Source organism: Chiloscyllium plagiosum, unplaced genomic scaffold (genome assembly GCF_037043375.1).
Source record: "Chiloscyllium plagiosum isolate Xiang-an unplaced genomic scaffold, Cpla_swu_hap1 HiC_scaffold_27, whole genome shotgun sequence".
NCBI lineage: Eukaryota > Metazoa > Chordata > Chondrichthyes > Orectolobiformes > Hemiscylliidae > Chiloscyllium > Chiloscyllium plagiosum.
Window position 1 is genome coordinate 50,859,620 of NW_028270165.1, and position 15,549 is coordinate 50,875,168.

General features: G+C 46.6%; 1 protein-coding gene across 1 annotated transcript in view; it reads right to left on the reverse strand.

Moving 5' to 3' along the window:
• The window catches only part of LOC148144012 (uncharacterized), a 105,497-nt gene extending 94,127 nt beyond the window's left edge, over positions 1–11,370 (reverse strand). Inside the window, exon 1 of the mRNA XM_087975721.1 lies at positions 10,782–11,370. Coding sequence (XP_087831847.1) covers positions 10,782–11,240 — 459 coding nt within the window. The 5' untranslated portion in view covers positions 11,241–11,370. The remainder of the gene's footprint in view (positions 1–10,781) is intronic.
• Positions 11,371–15,549: the final 4,179 nt, after the last annotated feature.

The following is a 15,549-nucleotide window of genomic DNA, read 5'->3' on the forward strand; positions in this document are numbered from 1 at the left end:
ATAACTGCAGATGCTGGAAACCAGATCTAACCTATAACTAACCAGAGTGTATGATCAAATATCTTACATTATTCAAAAGAAAACAGGATAACATAGTAATTAAGTAGTGAAGTACACACTCGTAATGAGTTAACATCAAGTTGTAATAAAACCCGTATTCATGTGGGATTCCTCTCCCAAGGGGCCCCGGACCAGCCAGAACTGTTACCTCAACTAGATGAAAGCCCTTGAAAGAATGGCCGAAATATCTGTATCGATGTAATTCAAAAAGGGCTGCCATATTTTATAGAATAATTCAGTTTTTTGGTGCACCATATTTGTAAGGAAGTCAAGGGGAACACATTCCATGATTAATCTGTGCCAATTCTGAAGTCCTAGAGGGCCCTCAGCCACCCAGTTTACTAAGATATTTTTCCTTGCATAGAAGGAGAGAATGGAAAATAATTTCCTCCCGTGCACATCCAGAGGAGGTAAGCTCGAGAAGCCCAGATCTATTGTAATTTCCGTTCCCAAGATGTCTGTCAGGGCGTTTACTACTTCGGTCCAGTATTTGTGGATCTTATGGCATGTCCATAAGCGGTGTGTAAGAGTGCCCACCTCTGTTTTACATTTGGGACACATTGGAGATACTCCTGCCCTAAATGTTGCCAATCTTTCCGGTGCCATATGGGCCCTATGAAGTATTTTTAACTGAATGGCCTGAGTTCTGTTACAAATGGAGATTTTTTTGGCATTTTCCCAGATGTCATTCCACATTTCTGTAGAAATTTCCAGCCGCAAATCCTGATCCCATGTTCTAAGCAGACGGTCCATATCTTCTGACACTTCATCACGTAATAAATGATAAAGAGTGCTGACCGAGGGTACGCCCATTGGCCACAACACTCTTCGTTCTCTATCTGATTTACAGAGACTATTTAATAGCGTAGTCGTCTTCTGTATGTAATCTCGTATTTCGAAGTATCAAAAGAGGTCTCCATTAGGTAATCCAAATTTCTGATGCAGCTGTTCAAAAGACATCAGGACCCCCTTCTCAAACAGATCCCCTAAACAGGAGATACCCCTGGATCTCCAGGATTTGAATGTGGTATCTGTAAGCCCCGGTTGAAAACCCCATGCCCCCACTATAGTAGTATAGGGGGACGTTTTATTTGAATTACCCTCGTTTTGCCGCATAATATTCCAAGCTTTAATTGTGTTTAGTACTATAGGGTTTCTACAGTGGTCCGTAATGATTTTCATCTAATCTAAAAATAAGAGGTTAATAAGAGAGCACTGTACTTGAGAAACCTTGATGTCCATCCAGATTGGGTCATGTCTGACCCGCAATCAATCGGCTATGCAGCTTAACAAGAAACTTAACTGATACTTCCTAAAGTCTGGAAAATCCAGCCCTCCCCCCTTGCCTGTGGAAGCTGTAGCTTCCTTAACTTAATGAGGGGCCGTCTAGGATTCCAGATGAACGAACCCAGCCAACCATACAATTTGCACGGTGCCAGCCTCAGCAGCACCACCGGAAACATTCTCACAGGGTATAAGAGACGGGGCAAGACATTCATTTTAATTAGGGCTATTCTACCTAGCCAGGAAATTGGAAGGTCTCCCCAGCGTGAAGGTCCTGCCTTACCCTTTCCAATAGATGCACAAAATTGGCCTTGTATAGCTGGCCAAATACTGGAGTGATAAAAATGCCTAAGTATAGGAAACCCTCCAGAGACCACCGAAAGGGGAAGTGGGATCGGTCCAATAAGTGGGACATACTAGTGAGACGTGGCCTCCGATTTTGAAAAAATTAATTTTGTAGCCTGAAAATGCACTAAATGTATTAATAATTTAGATTAAGGGACGCACGGACATCAGAGGATTACTAAGAAAAAGGAGATCATCATCTGCACATAGGGTAATTTTATGTTTACTTGTACCAACCCTCAGGGCCGTTATATTAGAGTCAGCCCGTATCGCTTCCACCAGTGGCTCAATTATTAGCGTGAATAGCAACGGTGAGAGAGGACATCCTTGACAGCAGCCCCTACCCACACGGAAGCTACCTGAGCCTAATCCATTGGTGATCACAACTGCTTTGGGATCATTATACAGTGTTGAGACCCATTTGGCAAATACGTTTCCAACACCAAAACTTTCTAATGTATAGAACAGGTATGACCATTCAACCCTGTCAAATGCCTTCTCCGCGTCCAAAGAGACTACTATTCCTGGTATTTTTTCCTGATGACAGACTTGATTCACATTCAAGACCCTTCTGATATCATTAAATGATCTATGGCCCTTAATAAACCAAGTCCGCTCCTCTTTTATGATATATGGCAGTACCCTCTCCAGCCTCAATGCTAATGTTTTAGAGAGAATGTTAAAATCTACAGTTAGCAAGGATATCGGTCTGTATCATGCACAATCTTCTGGATCTTTTCCTTTTTTGAGAATAAGGGAGATATTCACCTCATTCAGTGAAGGCAGGAGGCAGCCCTGGCTATTTCTGTAGTTTTACATGTTCATAAGTGGGCCAGCTAATACTCCTGTGAACTCTTTGTAAAATCCAACCTGAAAGCCCTCTGGGCCAGGTGCCTTACCGCTCTGAAATTGCCTAATTGCATCAAGTATTTCCTGGGTTGTTAGGGAAGCATTCAGGACCGATACATGTTTCGGGGTTAAGTCCGGAAATGCCAGGCTTTTAAAAAAGGACTGCATCCTCCTGGCTCTACCTTCACAATCCTGCGATCAGAATAAAACTTTCTGAAGATTGAGTTGATCCTTTTAGGATCGTGAGTCAGAGTACCAGCATTTTCCCTGATAGCTGTGATAGCTTGAGAGGCCCTTTTTTTTACTTGCAAGAAATGCTAAGCATCTACCAGGTTTATCACTAAATTCATATAATCTTTGTTTTGCAAATAATATTTCCTTCTTTGCCGTTAGGGAGAAGGCGGTATTCAGAGCTGTCCTAAGGGCCGTAATCCTTTGTAATTTGGCAATAGAAGGTCTGTCAGCGTATGCTGTTTCAGCTGCTTTTAAGCGAGCAGCAAGTAGATGCTGTTGTTCTCCCTTTAATTTTTTCTGGGTCACCAAGTATGAAATGATCAGACCTCGTGCATAAGCTTCAATAGTCTCCCACATCATTGACGGGTTACTGGCCGTACCTGAATTAATTTCCAAGAAAGCTTCAAATTCTTGAGAAAAATATTTTGCAAATTTACTATCCTTCGTTAAGAAGGAACCCATACACCAATGTCAGGGGGATGCCTCATTGTTCCTAGCCTTGATTTCCATACACACAACAGCGTGATCAGAAATTATCATATCACCTATTTTACAGGATGATATGGAATTTAAAAAACTCGAAGGGGCAAAAAACATGTCAATTCTCGTGTGACATTTATGTGGATTAGAGTAAAAAGAGAAATCTCTGCCTTGCGGGTGGAGGCACCTCCACACATCTACTAATCCTAATTCTTGATTCAAATCCGCCAATTGTCTATATCTGGGGGATACACCCGCAGTACTCTTGGGTATGCTGCCTATTTCCGGCTCCATAATGCAATTAGAGTCTCCCCCTATAATTGTATGATGAGCACCAGTGCCATCAATTTGGAGAAAGCTTCCTTTATAAATTTGAAAGGATGCGCCGGGGGACAATACTGCTTTAAAATCCCATATTCCTCTCCATTTATAAGGGCTTTAATTCGTATATATCGCCCAGATTCATCTTTCATCTGACTTAGGATTTTGAAAGGGAGATTCTTTTAAATAAGAAGAACTACTCCCCTACTTTTTGAGCTGAAGGAAGGAAAGAACGCCTGATCAAATCCACCCTGTTGTAATTTCAAGTGTTCTTCATCCAATAAATTGGTCTCCGTGGCCTCCGTGGCCTTCTCCGGCGATCCGAAGTCATACACTGACCTTCGTGGCTAAAACGTAGTGTTGCTGGGTAGCGCAGGGAGTACTGAATGTTTAAATCCCTTAAACGCCCTCCTCTTTTGGACCAGAGATATGGAAAAGTCCTCAATCAGCATAATCTTGGATCCTTTGTAAATCATGGCTTGGGGATCTTTCCCAAGATTTCTGGAAGCTTCCAGGAGCATCTGCTTCTCCTAAAAGCACTGCAGCCGGAACAGGACTGGGTGGGGGCGCTGGTCCAAGCTGGGCCTGTGTATTGCAACCCGGTGGGCCCATTCTACCCAGACCTGGCCTGATCCAGCCTCCAGATTCAATAACTGTGGAAGCCACTGCTCCAGAAACGTTGTAAACTGGCCTTCCTCTTCCCATTCGGGAAGGCCCAGCAAACAAATATTTTCGACGACCTTGCTTTTTGAGGTCGTTAATGTGATCTTCCAAGGCCCGGACTCGCTGGTCGAGAGTCCAGACCCGACCCACGGCTGATTCTGCAGCAGCCTCGGAGGTCGCAGCCTTTAGCTCCGCCCCTCCGACTCGATGTTCGATTCTTTCAATATCTCGGTCGTGCTTCTGCAGCGCGACCAAGAGCAACTCCCACCTGCTCCTGGACTCTTCTATGAAGGTGGCGATCTTCTCTTCAAGCTTAGAAATCACTGCAACAAGGCTCGCTACCATAGTTAAGTACCCTGGGGCAGCTGTGGACGCCTCTGCTGCAGCTGGGGAGGGGTTCCTATGTGCTGCGAGCTGCGGGCATTCTTTCCTTTAGTCATTTTAACGGGGCACTAAACTGCTCAAGTTTGGTGCAAAATAACTAGCTGTATTTAAATAAAACCTATTTAAATGATTTGGAAGGTGTGGTGGAGGCAGGTAGCCTACTTTGCCTGAGTCTTGGGCAGAGCACTACAGACTCAGACTTGCTGGGTCGCCGCCATCTTGGATTTCCTCCACCCAGATGCACCTTAAATGAATCTACCGTCCCTGCCCCTACTTCTGCTGGCAATGCATTCCAGACATCTATCACCCTGAGTAAAGTACTTTCTGTGTGCATCTCCAACATGATATCCCAACTCCTGTACTCAGCATGGGAACAATGAAGGCAAGTGTGCAAAACACCTTCTTCACCCCCGTCTACCAGTGATGTAACTTTCAAGAACAATGAACCCGAACACCCCCAGGTCTCTGTTCTACAACACGACCCAGGCCCTAATATTACCTGTACAAGTCCTGCCCTCCTTTATTTTAGTAAAATGCAAACCCTCACTTATATCCATACCTCTCTCATACACACGCTCTCTCTCAGACATACACATACACCATCCTCTCAACACACTCACCCTCTCGCAAGCTCATTCTCCATCACAATCACACTTTATCAAGCATGCACACATGCAAAGACACACTCACTGAACCACAGTCTTATACACAAACTCACATACAAACACACTTTCATGATGAAAGGCTTTTCCCCGAAACGTTGATTTTCCTGCTCCTCGGATGCTGCCTGACTTGCTACAACACCACATTCTTGATCCTAAACTTATTACCCTTTAGTTCTGGGCTCCCCCATCCAAAGGAAAATACCATGTCTATTTACCCTATCCATGTCCCTCATGATGATATAAAAGTGTATAAGGTCACTCCTCAGACTCTGGCACACTACGGAAAACAGTCCCAGCCTATCCTTATGTCTCTCCTCACCCGGCTAACCATGACACATACCTGAGGTCGTAAAGTCTGCTCCCTCCCTGGATTCACTCCAGTTGCCACAAGTGAGCCTGCTCCACAATCATTAAGATCACGGCTGACCAGTCCATCGTCTCATCTCCTCCTCCCTGCAGTCACAAGGAACCCCTTAATTCCCCTACCAGGCAAAAACCCACCTAACTGTGTCTTCAATATACTTAATGAAGCTGCCTCTATTGCTTCCTTGGCCAGAGTATTCCATAGATTTTGATGGAAGCCCTTTTGACCAAAACATCGATTTTCCTGCTCCTCAGATGCTGCCTGACTTGCTGCCTTTTCCAGTACCACTCTAATCTAGACTGTTCCATAGATTCATGACCCTCGGGGAAAAGCAGTTCCTCCGCATCTCTGTCTGAAAGCTACTCCCTCTAACCTTGAGGCGTAGTCTCACCCACCAGCAGAAATGACCGGACAGGGTAGTGCAATGGCATTGGGAAGATGTTTCCACTGGTAGGAGAGACAAGGACCAGAAGGCACAGCTTTAAGAATAAAGGGAAGACCTTTAGGAACAGAGATAAGCGATGTCACCTTTTCTGCCAACAGCGAGGAGCATGGACACCAGCGGGCATGCGTGCTGTTGTTCACACAGAGGAGCAGACACAATATGCTCTGTGGCGATGCTGGTGTTATTGACAGATGTTAAGTGTTCAAATGCCAAGGGGAGAAATAAAGAGTAGAGCCACAGTTCTTTTTCCTCATGTGGTTCAACATTTTATAGCTTTTGCATTTTGTCTGGCTGCTCAACTATTTTTAAAATGTCTTTTCGTCAGTGTAGGGTTGAGGTTCACAACAAGAGGGCATAGGTTATAGGGTGAGAGCAGAACGATATTAAAGGTATCTAAGTTGCAACTTTTCCATGCAGAGGATGGTGCACGTATGGAATGAACTGCCAGAAGAAGTAGTGGAAGCCGGTATAATTACAGCACTTAAAACACATCTGGATGGGTATATGAATAGGAAGGATTTAGAGGGATATGAGCCAAGTGTTGGCAAATGGGACTAGATCAATTTAGGATATCTGGTTGGCATGGACAGGTTGGACCGAATGGGTCTGTTTCCGTGCTGTACATCTGTGACTTTAAATAATAAAGTCTACTTTTCCAAATAACAAACTATATCCATGTTAACAAGGCTTAGTGCACAACATGCTTTACTAACCATTCTCAACAGGTCCTGCCCCTTCAATGACTGAGGAACATATACATGCTGGTGTATAATCTCCTTCACTAGTATTTACACACTAACCCCAGCAATTGCACAAGTAGCAGTAAAGGGCAAACAGCACAAGGATTAAACAGACAGTGAGGGGTAAACAGCACAAGGATTAAACAGACAGTGAGGGGTAAACAGCACAAGGATTAAACAAACAGTGAGGGGGCAAACAGCACAAGGATTAAACAAACAGTGAGGGGCAAACAGCACAAGGATTAAACAAACAGTGAGGGGGCAAACAGCACAAGGATTAAACAAACAGTGAGGGGGCAAACAGCACAAGGATTAAACAAACAGTGAGGGGTAAACAGCACAAGCGCCAGTAAAAGCAGATGGAAAGTGAGTGTAAAATGTCACTGTGACAGGACAGGACAGGACAGGACAGGACAGGACCCACATTCCTTCCCCCCCCCGCACCTTTCACCTCCCGGGCCCAGTACCTTCCAGGTGACCCCATAGTTGACACAGGGGCCGCCCCACGACCAGTAGAACTCCACCACCCAGGCGGCCGACGAGTTCCCAAGCAGGCCCTTAACCCCATCCGCCTCCAGAATGCTCACCGGCTCCTGCCTGCTGTACAGCCGGCCGGTGTGGCCGTGACACAGCAGCTGCGCCAGGAAGGCGGCGGTGCCCAGTGACGGGTGTCTGCCCGGGCCGCACGGCGCCATTTTCCTAACGGCCGCCTCCCGCCGCTTCCCCGCTCGAGCGACTTCTCCTCCCAACCGCCTTCGCCCCCGCGTGACGTCTGCACGGGGGGATGGGCGGGGCCGGGGAGCCTCACCGTCACCAAGCAACAGCCACCTCGCGCAACAACTGCTCATTCACAAAAACAAACTCTCCTGTCTCGCTCTGCAGCTGCAGGGGGGGACACTGCCACGTTTCCAGGAGCCCTGTCTACATTGGGAAATCTCACGGCTCAACTTAAACAGATATTCCGACATCTAACGGAACGGAGTCATATCGAAAGGGGGCAATCTGCATTTTAAAGGGACATGAATATTTGCGGAAATACCGTTAAAATGAAGAGATGTAGATGGACGAGATTACATTTCAAAGGGATGTGGGCACATTCAAAGGGATGTCTTAATATGTAAAGTGATGCAGTTATATCTAAATGAATCTACATTTCGAAGAGACGTTGCCCTATTTATAAGTAGAGACAATAGGTGTGAATTCTGTATGTTTCCCAATGTTGAATCAGACTGACATTTTTCTTAGAAAAGCTCTGCATTTAAATTACATTCTTGAGAAGGTAAGTTATAGATTCGGGTGTAGGTTAGGGAGGATTGGCCGTGCTAAGTTACCCATAGTGACCAGGGATGTACAGGTTAGGATGGCTTGGCCATGGAAATATGGAGATGGAAATGTGTTGCTGGAAAAGCGCAGCAGGTCAGGCAGCATCGAGGGAACAGGAGAATCGACGTTTCGGGCATTAGCCCTTCTTCATGGAAATATGGAGTAAGGTTCAGAGGGCCAGAGAGGAATAGATGGGCTGAATGGCCTGCATCCACATTGTTGGGATTGTATGACCCTCCCCATAAAGTATCCATTTTATCTACATCTATCCTGTCAAGCCCCTTTCAGAATTCTACTGGTTTCAGTAAACGTATGCAGCACAGAAACAGACACTTCGGTCCATGCCGACCAGGACTCCAAACTAAACCAGTCCCACTTGCCTGCATTTGGCCCATATCCCTCTAAACCTTTCTATTCATGTACCCATCCAAATGCTGTTTAAACGTTGTAAATGTACCAGCAACTACCACATCGTCAGAAAGTTCATTCCACATACAAAGCCACCCTCTTTCAAAATGTTGCCCCTCCGGTTCCTTTTAAATCTCTCTCCTCACCTTAAGTAATATGGCCTCAAGTTTTGAGCTCCGCGATGCTAAGCTAGAGCCCTTTGCTATTCAGCTTACCTCCAGTCCTGGCAACTTCCTGGTAAATCTTTACCGAACCCTCTGTGATAAGAATACTTCCGATTACAGGGCCATCAGAACTGTACTCAGTACTCTGAAAGTGGCCTCACCAACACCCTGTACAACCTCAACATGATGTCCCAACCCCTATACTCAATGGTGTGAACAATGAATGCTATGCTGCTAAATGCCTTCTTAACTGCCCTGTCTACCAGTGATGCAACTTCTAACGAACTATGTACCTGAACACCACCCCCCCATGTCTGTCTGTTCTATAACATGACCCAGGGCCCTACCATTATCAGTACAAGTCCTACCCTTTCTTGTTTTAGCAAACTGCAACTCCTTGCTTGTATTAATACCTCTCTCACACATGCTCCCCCTCAGACACACACACACACACACACACGTATACCCCCAATACTCTCTCAGGCTTATACTCCATCACACTCACACTTTACCAAGCATATACACACTCTCACACACAAACCCACATGCACCCACACACAATTCTATGGGGTGAATTTGTATTGGCAGAATTATATTTGCAGATGTATTCAATTTTGCTAAAAAAGCACACAATTTCCAGGCAGTCAATCCATGTAATATTTTATGAATTTGGAAATAGAACCAGTCTGACTCACGATTGGAAAACTGTCAGACTCAATTCTCAGGAAGAAAGTGAGGACTGGAGATGCTGGAGATCAGAGCTGAAAAGGTGTTGCTGGAAAAGCGCAGCAGGTCAGGCAGCATCCTGAAGAAGGGCTCATGCCCGAAATGTCGATTCTCCTGCTCCTCGGATGCTGCCTGACCTGCTGTGCTTTTCCAGCAACACATTTTCAGACTCAATTCTCACACCTTTAAATGCATTGTCTGAGCTGAGATGTCATCTTTTTTATAAAACCTTAAGTCATCTCAAGAATGTGACTTAAAAGATGTTCTGGTAGTTACACATTAATGAACCAATACCTGCACCCATTCGAAGAGATGAAAGACTTGACAGCAATCTAGGCTTGTTCAATATATTCCATCAGTTGCATGATACTGATCTTTTGATATACATTCTGTGTCTTACAATGCTGCTCCACAGCTACCCGATGAAGGAGCAGCACTCAGAAAGCTAGTGCTTCCAAATAAACCTGTTGGACAACAACCTGGTATTGGGTGATTTCTTTTTAACTTTATCAACCCAGACTAATACCGACACCTCCACATCATTTCTAGTGAACACAGCCCAAACGTCCTGGTGCTGTCAGTAAATTACAATGCTGATGAAACAATGCAGTACCTGAAAGATTTACAATTTCTCACGATACTAGCTTCTCATTCACTGCTCCATCTGATACATGACATTGGAAACTCAGTGCAGGAGGCTGAAACGAAAGAGCAGCTTTAAACTAAAAACCTCTTGGAGCTCAAAGCTTTCAATGAGAGTCTGAGCCCGCCGATAAGTTCAGGTAACCTTTATTGTGACTCAACTTAGTTCCATCTTCAGATTCCCCCCTGCAAAAAGGCATAGTCAAAGTAGCTGCTTTTTAAACAGCTCAAGATCAAAGCCCACACACACCCCACTGTCTTTACTATTGGGCAGCACCAGGTTGTAATTGGATCCTTGTTACAGCCGTAATCCGGAGGAAGTATTGCCTCACTCAGCAATTTCAACCCATACCCTGTATCCTGGTAAGTTTCTCCCTGCTCATTTGCCAGTGGGGAGAGGGCAGTGTAGAGTCAACCAGACTGCTGTGGGTCTGGAGTCATGTGTAGGCCAGACCGAGTGAAGGATGCAGATGGAACGACTGAATGAATACTCTCCCACAATGGCGGTTCCCTTTCCTAACAAGGGAGAGAGTGAATCAGATGGGGGCTTTCTCCCCCGCACCACCCACTCCCTCTGCCATCTGTCGTGGTGGGATTCAAACCCGGGAGTCCCCGGAACCGGATTGATAGTCCAATCGATAATGGCACTTGACCGTCACTCCTTCAATCCCCCTGCGATGGCACGTGAACTCGCTGGTGCTTCTGCAGGTGGGAGGAGCGGGCGAAGCCCTTCCCGCACTGAGAGCAGGTGAACGGCCTCTCCCCGGTGTGGATCCGCTGGTGCCTCAGCAGGGTGAAAGATGTGCTGAAGGCCTTCCCACACTCGGGGCAGCTGAAGGGCCTCTCCCCCGTGTGGACCCGCTGGTGGGCCAACAGGGTGAAAGATGTGCTGAAGGCCTTCCCGCACTCGGGGCAGCTGAAGGGCCTCTCCCCCGTGTGGACCCGCTCGTGGCTCCGCAGGTGGGAGGAGCAGATGAAGCCCTTCCCGCACTGAGAGCAGGTGAATGGCCTCTCCCTCGTGTGGATGCGCTGGTGGATCAGCAGGGTGGAGGAAGTGCTGAAGGCCTTCCCGCACTCAGGGCAGGTGAACGGCCTCTCCCCCGTGTGGACCCGCCGGTGGGCCAACAGGGCAGAGAAAAACATGAAGGCCTTCCCACAATCTGGGCAGCTGAAGGGCCTTTCCCCTGTGTGGTCCCGCTGGTGGGCCAGCAGGTGGGAGTAATGTCTGAAGGCCTTCCCGCAGTCGGTGCAGGGGAATGGCCTCTCCCCGGTGTGACTGCGCCGATGAGTCTCCAGGGCAGACGGGAAACGGAAGCCTTTCCCACAGTCGCCACACTTCCACGGTTTCTCCACGGGGCGGGATTCCTCAGGTTTCTCCATGGATGAAGCTTCAGCCACACACAATCGAACTTCCAGCCCCTTCCTGTCGTGAATTCCTCTTTCCAGGTCGTACAGCTGCTACACGCTCCACGCACAGTGCGCTGCAACAGTGGGGTCTCTCGTCCAGTCCCAGTGATGCTGAAAACATACTCACTCAGTCAGGAACCAAAAAGCTTTAATCCCTCTCAGAGAAATCAGTCGAAAATCGTTGCGGTCCTGGTGGACTGAGTGACTGTCAGACATTGACGGCAAAGTGAGGATCGCAAATGCTGGAGAGTCAGTCGAAAAATGTGGCACTGGAAAAGCACAGGGATGTCAGACAGCATCCGAGGAGCAGGAGGGTCAATGTTTTGGGCATAAGCCCTTCATCTGTTGATTGAGAAACTTCCGCCATCAGATCTTCAAATATGCTGTAAAAAGAGATTACAAAAGCCATCACTGTCAATGCAGGGTAGAAATTCTGAACAAGCAATTCTACTTTCTGTGGAATATTCTTTTCTTTTATTATTCCACAAAATTGAAAGCACCATCCCACTCTCTCTCCCCCTCTGTTCTCACTCCGCTCTAACTAATTCCCCTGCAGGCGCTGATTCAGGATCTTACAGGGGCAGAAAAAGCAAAAACATCAAGACTGACATCACTCTGAATTTTGATACCACCACCTGAAAGTTAATATCTTTCACAACATTGGGATCCTGCTAAGGATGAGCAGGTCTGATTTTGGGAAGCAAATACAATGTGTGTCAATTCAGGGTGAACCTGCCACGCAGCTTCTTGAGGAACAACCAGACACAAAATGGTTAACATCCCTGGGAAGGGGAAGCAAAATGAGACATCAACGTCTTAACACTGACACCAGAGAGAAATTGAATATACTGACATGTCAAACATTAGTGGAAAGCCAGAGTCATAGAGGTGTACAGTACAGAAACAGACCCTTCGGTCCAACTCGTCTGTACCGACCAGATATCGTAAATCAATCTGGAACCGTTTGCTCACACGTGGCCCATAGCTGGGGTCATCCCCACCCCCTGTCCTGAGACCTTGATGCCTCCAAGCTGACCTTCAAAGGTTTGGTTTTTCCCTCCATTCTTTCCCGGTTGTCTTTTGTACGTTTTGACAACTTTCCCAATCCTCTGAGTATAGGATTTGGGCAGTTGTGTTGTCGCAGTACAGGACATTGGTTAGGCCACATTTGGAACATTGTGCACAATTCTGGTTTCCTTCCTATCAGTAAGATGTTGTGAAACTTGAAAGGGCTCAGAAACATTTACAAGGATATTGCCAGGGTTGGAGGATTTGAGCTAAAGGGAGGCTAGGGCTGTTTTCCCTGGAGCGTTGGAGGCTAAGAGGTGACCTTTTAAAGGTTTATAAAATCATGAAGGGCATGGATAGGATAAATAGGCAAAATCTTTTCCCTGCGGTGGGGGGAAGGGGAGGTCCAGAACAAGAGGGCATAGGTTTAAGGTGAGGGGGGAAAGAAACAAAAGAGATCTGAGGGGCAACCTTTTCACACAGAGGGTAGTAAATGTATAGAATGAGCTGCAGGAGAAAGTGGTGGAGGCTGGTACAATTGCAACATTTAAAAGGCATCTGGATGGGTATATATGAATGGGAAGAGTTTGGAGGGATATGGGCTAGGTGCTGGCAGATGGGACTAGATTGTGATGGGATATCTGGTCGGCATGGACAAGTTGGACCGAAGGGTCTGTTTCCATGCTGTATATCTCTATGACTAGTTGGACTTAAGGGTCTGTTTCTGTGCTGTATGACTCTGGAACTGTTCTGTACTGGTCTTAAAATCATGTTCTTGCCTTCCCCCACAAACATTCATTTCTTTTTTGTTCAAAAATCAGATGAACTCAGCCTTGAATATATTCAATGACACCCTAACTGCAGGAAGGCATCCCCACTTCTGAACTCAATTCCTCTTGCTAATATTCCACTTGCCTTGCTGATTGCTTGCTGCACCTGTCTGACAACTGGCAGTGACTGGTGTAGGAGGACGCTGAGGCTCCTTTGTCCATCCACACATCGTTCCTGATGAAGGGCTCGTGCCCAAAAAAGCCAACTGTCCTGCTCCTCAGATGCTGCCTAACGTACTGCTCTTCCAGTACCACACTTTTTGACCCTGATCTCCAGCATCTGCAGTTCTCACTTTCTCCACATCCAATTACATCTCCATTTAAACAATGCACTTCCTTTCTACTTTTTGTTTCCCACAGCAAAGGCTATAACTTCATATTGTGGTACTGCATTTGCCATGTGTTTGCCAGTTGTGGTCTTCTCTATATCGGGGAGAGCGAGCGCAAACTTGGGGAATGGTTCACTGAGCATCATATCTGGGTCCACAGAGCCGACCAGAGTTCCCAGTCACCACCCATTTCAATTCTCCTTGCCACCCCTTTCTGACATTACCATCTTTGGCCTCCTCTATTGCCACAACGAATCAAACCGCAAACTGGAGGGACAACATCTTAATAGAGAAGGGAGTAAGCAATAAATAATAGACCCCTACAGAGTGCTGAGGAAAAAAGGGACCTTACTGTCCAAGTTCAGAGATCCCCAAAGGTATCAGTACAAGTAAAACGGGGAATGAGGAAGGCAGCTGGATGGGTATGTGAATAGGTGGGGTTTAAAGGGAAATGGGCCAAGTGCTGATAAATAAGATAGATTAATTTCAGATATCTAGTCAGCATGGACAAGATGGACTGTTTCTGTGCTGTACAGCTCTATGGCCATCCACTTCATTTTGAAATGTTTGCACTATCACTTGGAACATCCTGTTAGGGTTCAGAGATTGCCAGGTCCTGACATCTCCTTCCTCATGGCTCCTATGTATTTTAAATCAAAAATACCATTTTTATGTTCCTGGGTTAGTACTTTAAATACACAGACACATACAATATAATCAGAGTTTCTACTCGGTAGAGACAGTGATGATTTATTTCAACTTGCTAATAGGGTATCAGAAGGGGAGGATCTGCAGACAGAAATCTTGGAAGAAATTCCATAACAAGATCTGACAGGGTCACTCAGTATCATTGGGGGGTTGAATCTGGAAAGAGAAATCCATTCGACCTGCTTCAAAGAGGAACTAACAGTGAACTGAGCTTTAACTGGTTACACAGAATGAGTGTATGTGTCCCAGTGAGCTGACAATGGGAAGGAGCTTTGACCAGTTACACAGACAGAGAGGGGCTGTGGCATTTATTTTACCCCTGGAGCATCAGAGCCTGAGGGGTGACCGTAGAGAGGTTTATAAAATCATGAGGGGCATAGATAGGGCAAATAGCCTAGGTCTTTTCCCCCCAGGGTGGGGGAGTCGAAAACTAGAAGGCATAGGTTTAAGGTGAGAAGGGAAAGATTTGAAAGGGACCTAAGGGACAACTTTTCATGCAGAGGGTTGTGCATGCATGGAACGAACTGCCAGAGGAAGTGGTGGAGGTGGGTACAATTGCAATGTTTAGGAGGCATTTGGTTGGGTATATGAGTAGGAAGGGTTTGGAGGGATATGGCCTGGGTGCTGCCAGGGGGCATTAGATTGGATTGGAATATCTGGTCAGCATGGATGAGTTGGACTGAAGGGTCTGTTTCTGTGCTGGTTCTGGGTTATGCTAATCCCCGTGGCCTTATTCCAGATGCGATCCATATCTGCAGGCAAGACACGACTGACTCCAGCTGAGAGTCTCTCTGGTCACCGCCTCCGTACCCCTTGGAACGATTCGGCTCCCTTCTCAGTCCACGTCCACCACATGACCGAAGCAATTATTGGTTATGTTCTTGCTCTAACTAATGTTATGCGTGCCTTTCACTCCCAGGAGCGTGTGGCCGACAGCGATGTTCCCTCCCTTTCAGCCTCGTCACGGGTAGAGCCTGGTTCGTTGGTGCTCGTCAAGAACTGGACTGGCAAAGATCTCCAACCTCGTTGGGATGGCCCCTTCCATGTTTTACTTCCCACCCCTACGGCGGTCCCAGTCGCTGGGCGCTCAGCTTGGGTCCAACTGCACCATTTTAAATTGATTGACCGCACCAATCAAAAGGGGGGAAGAGGAGGAGAGAATCCTGGAAT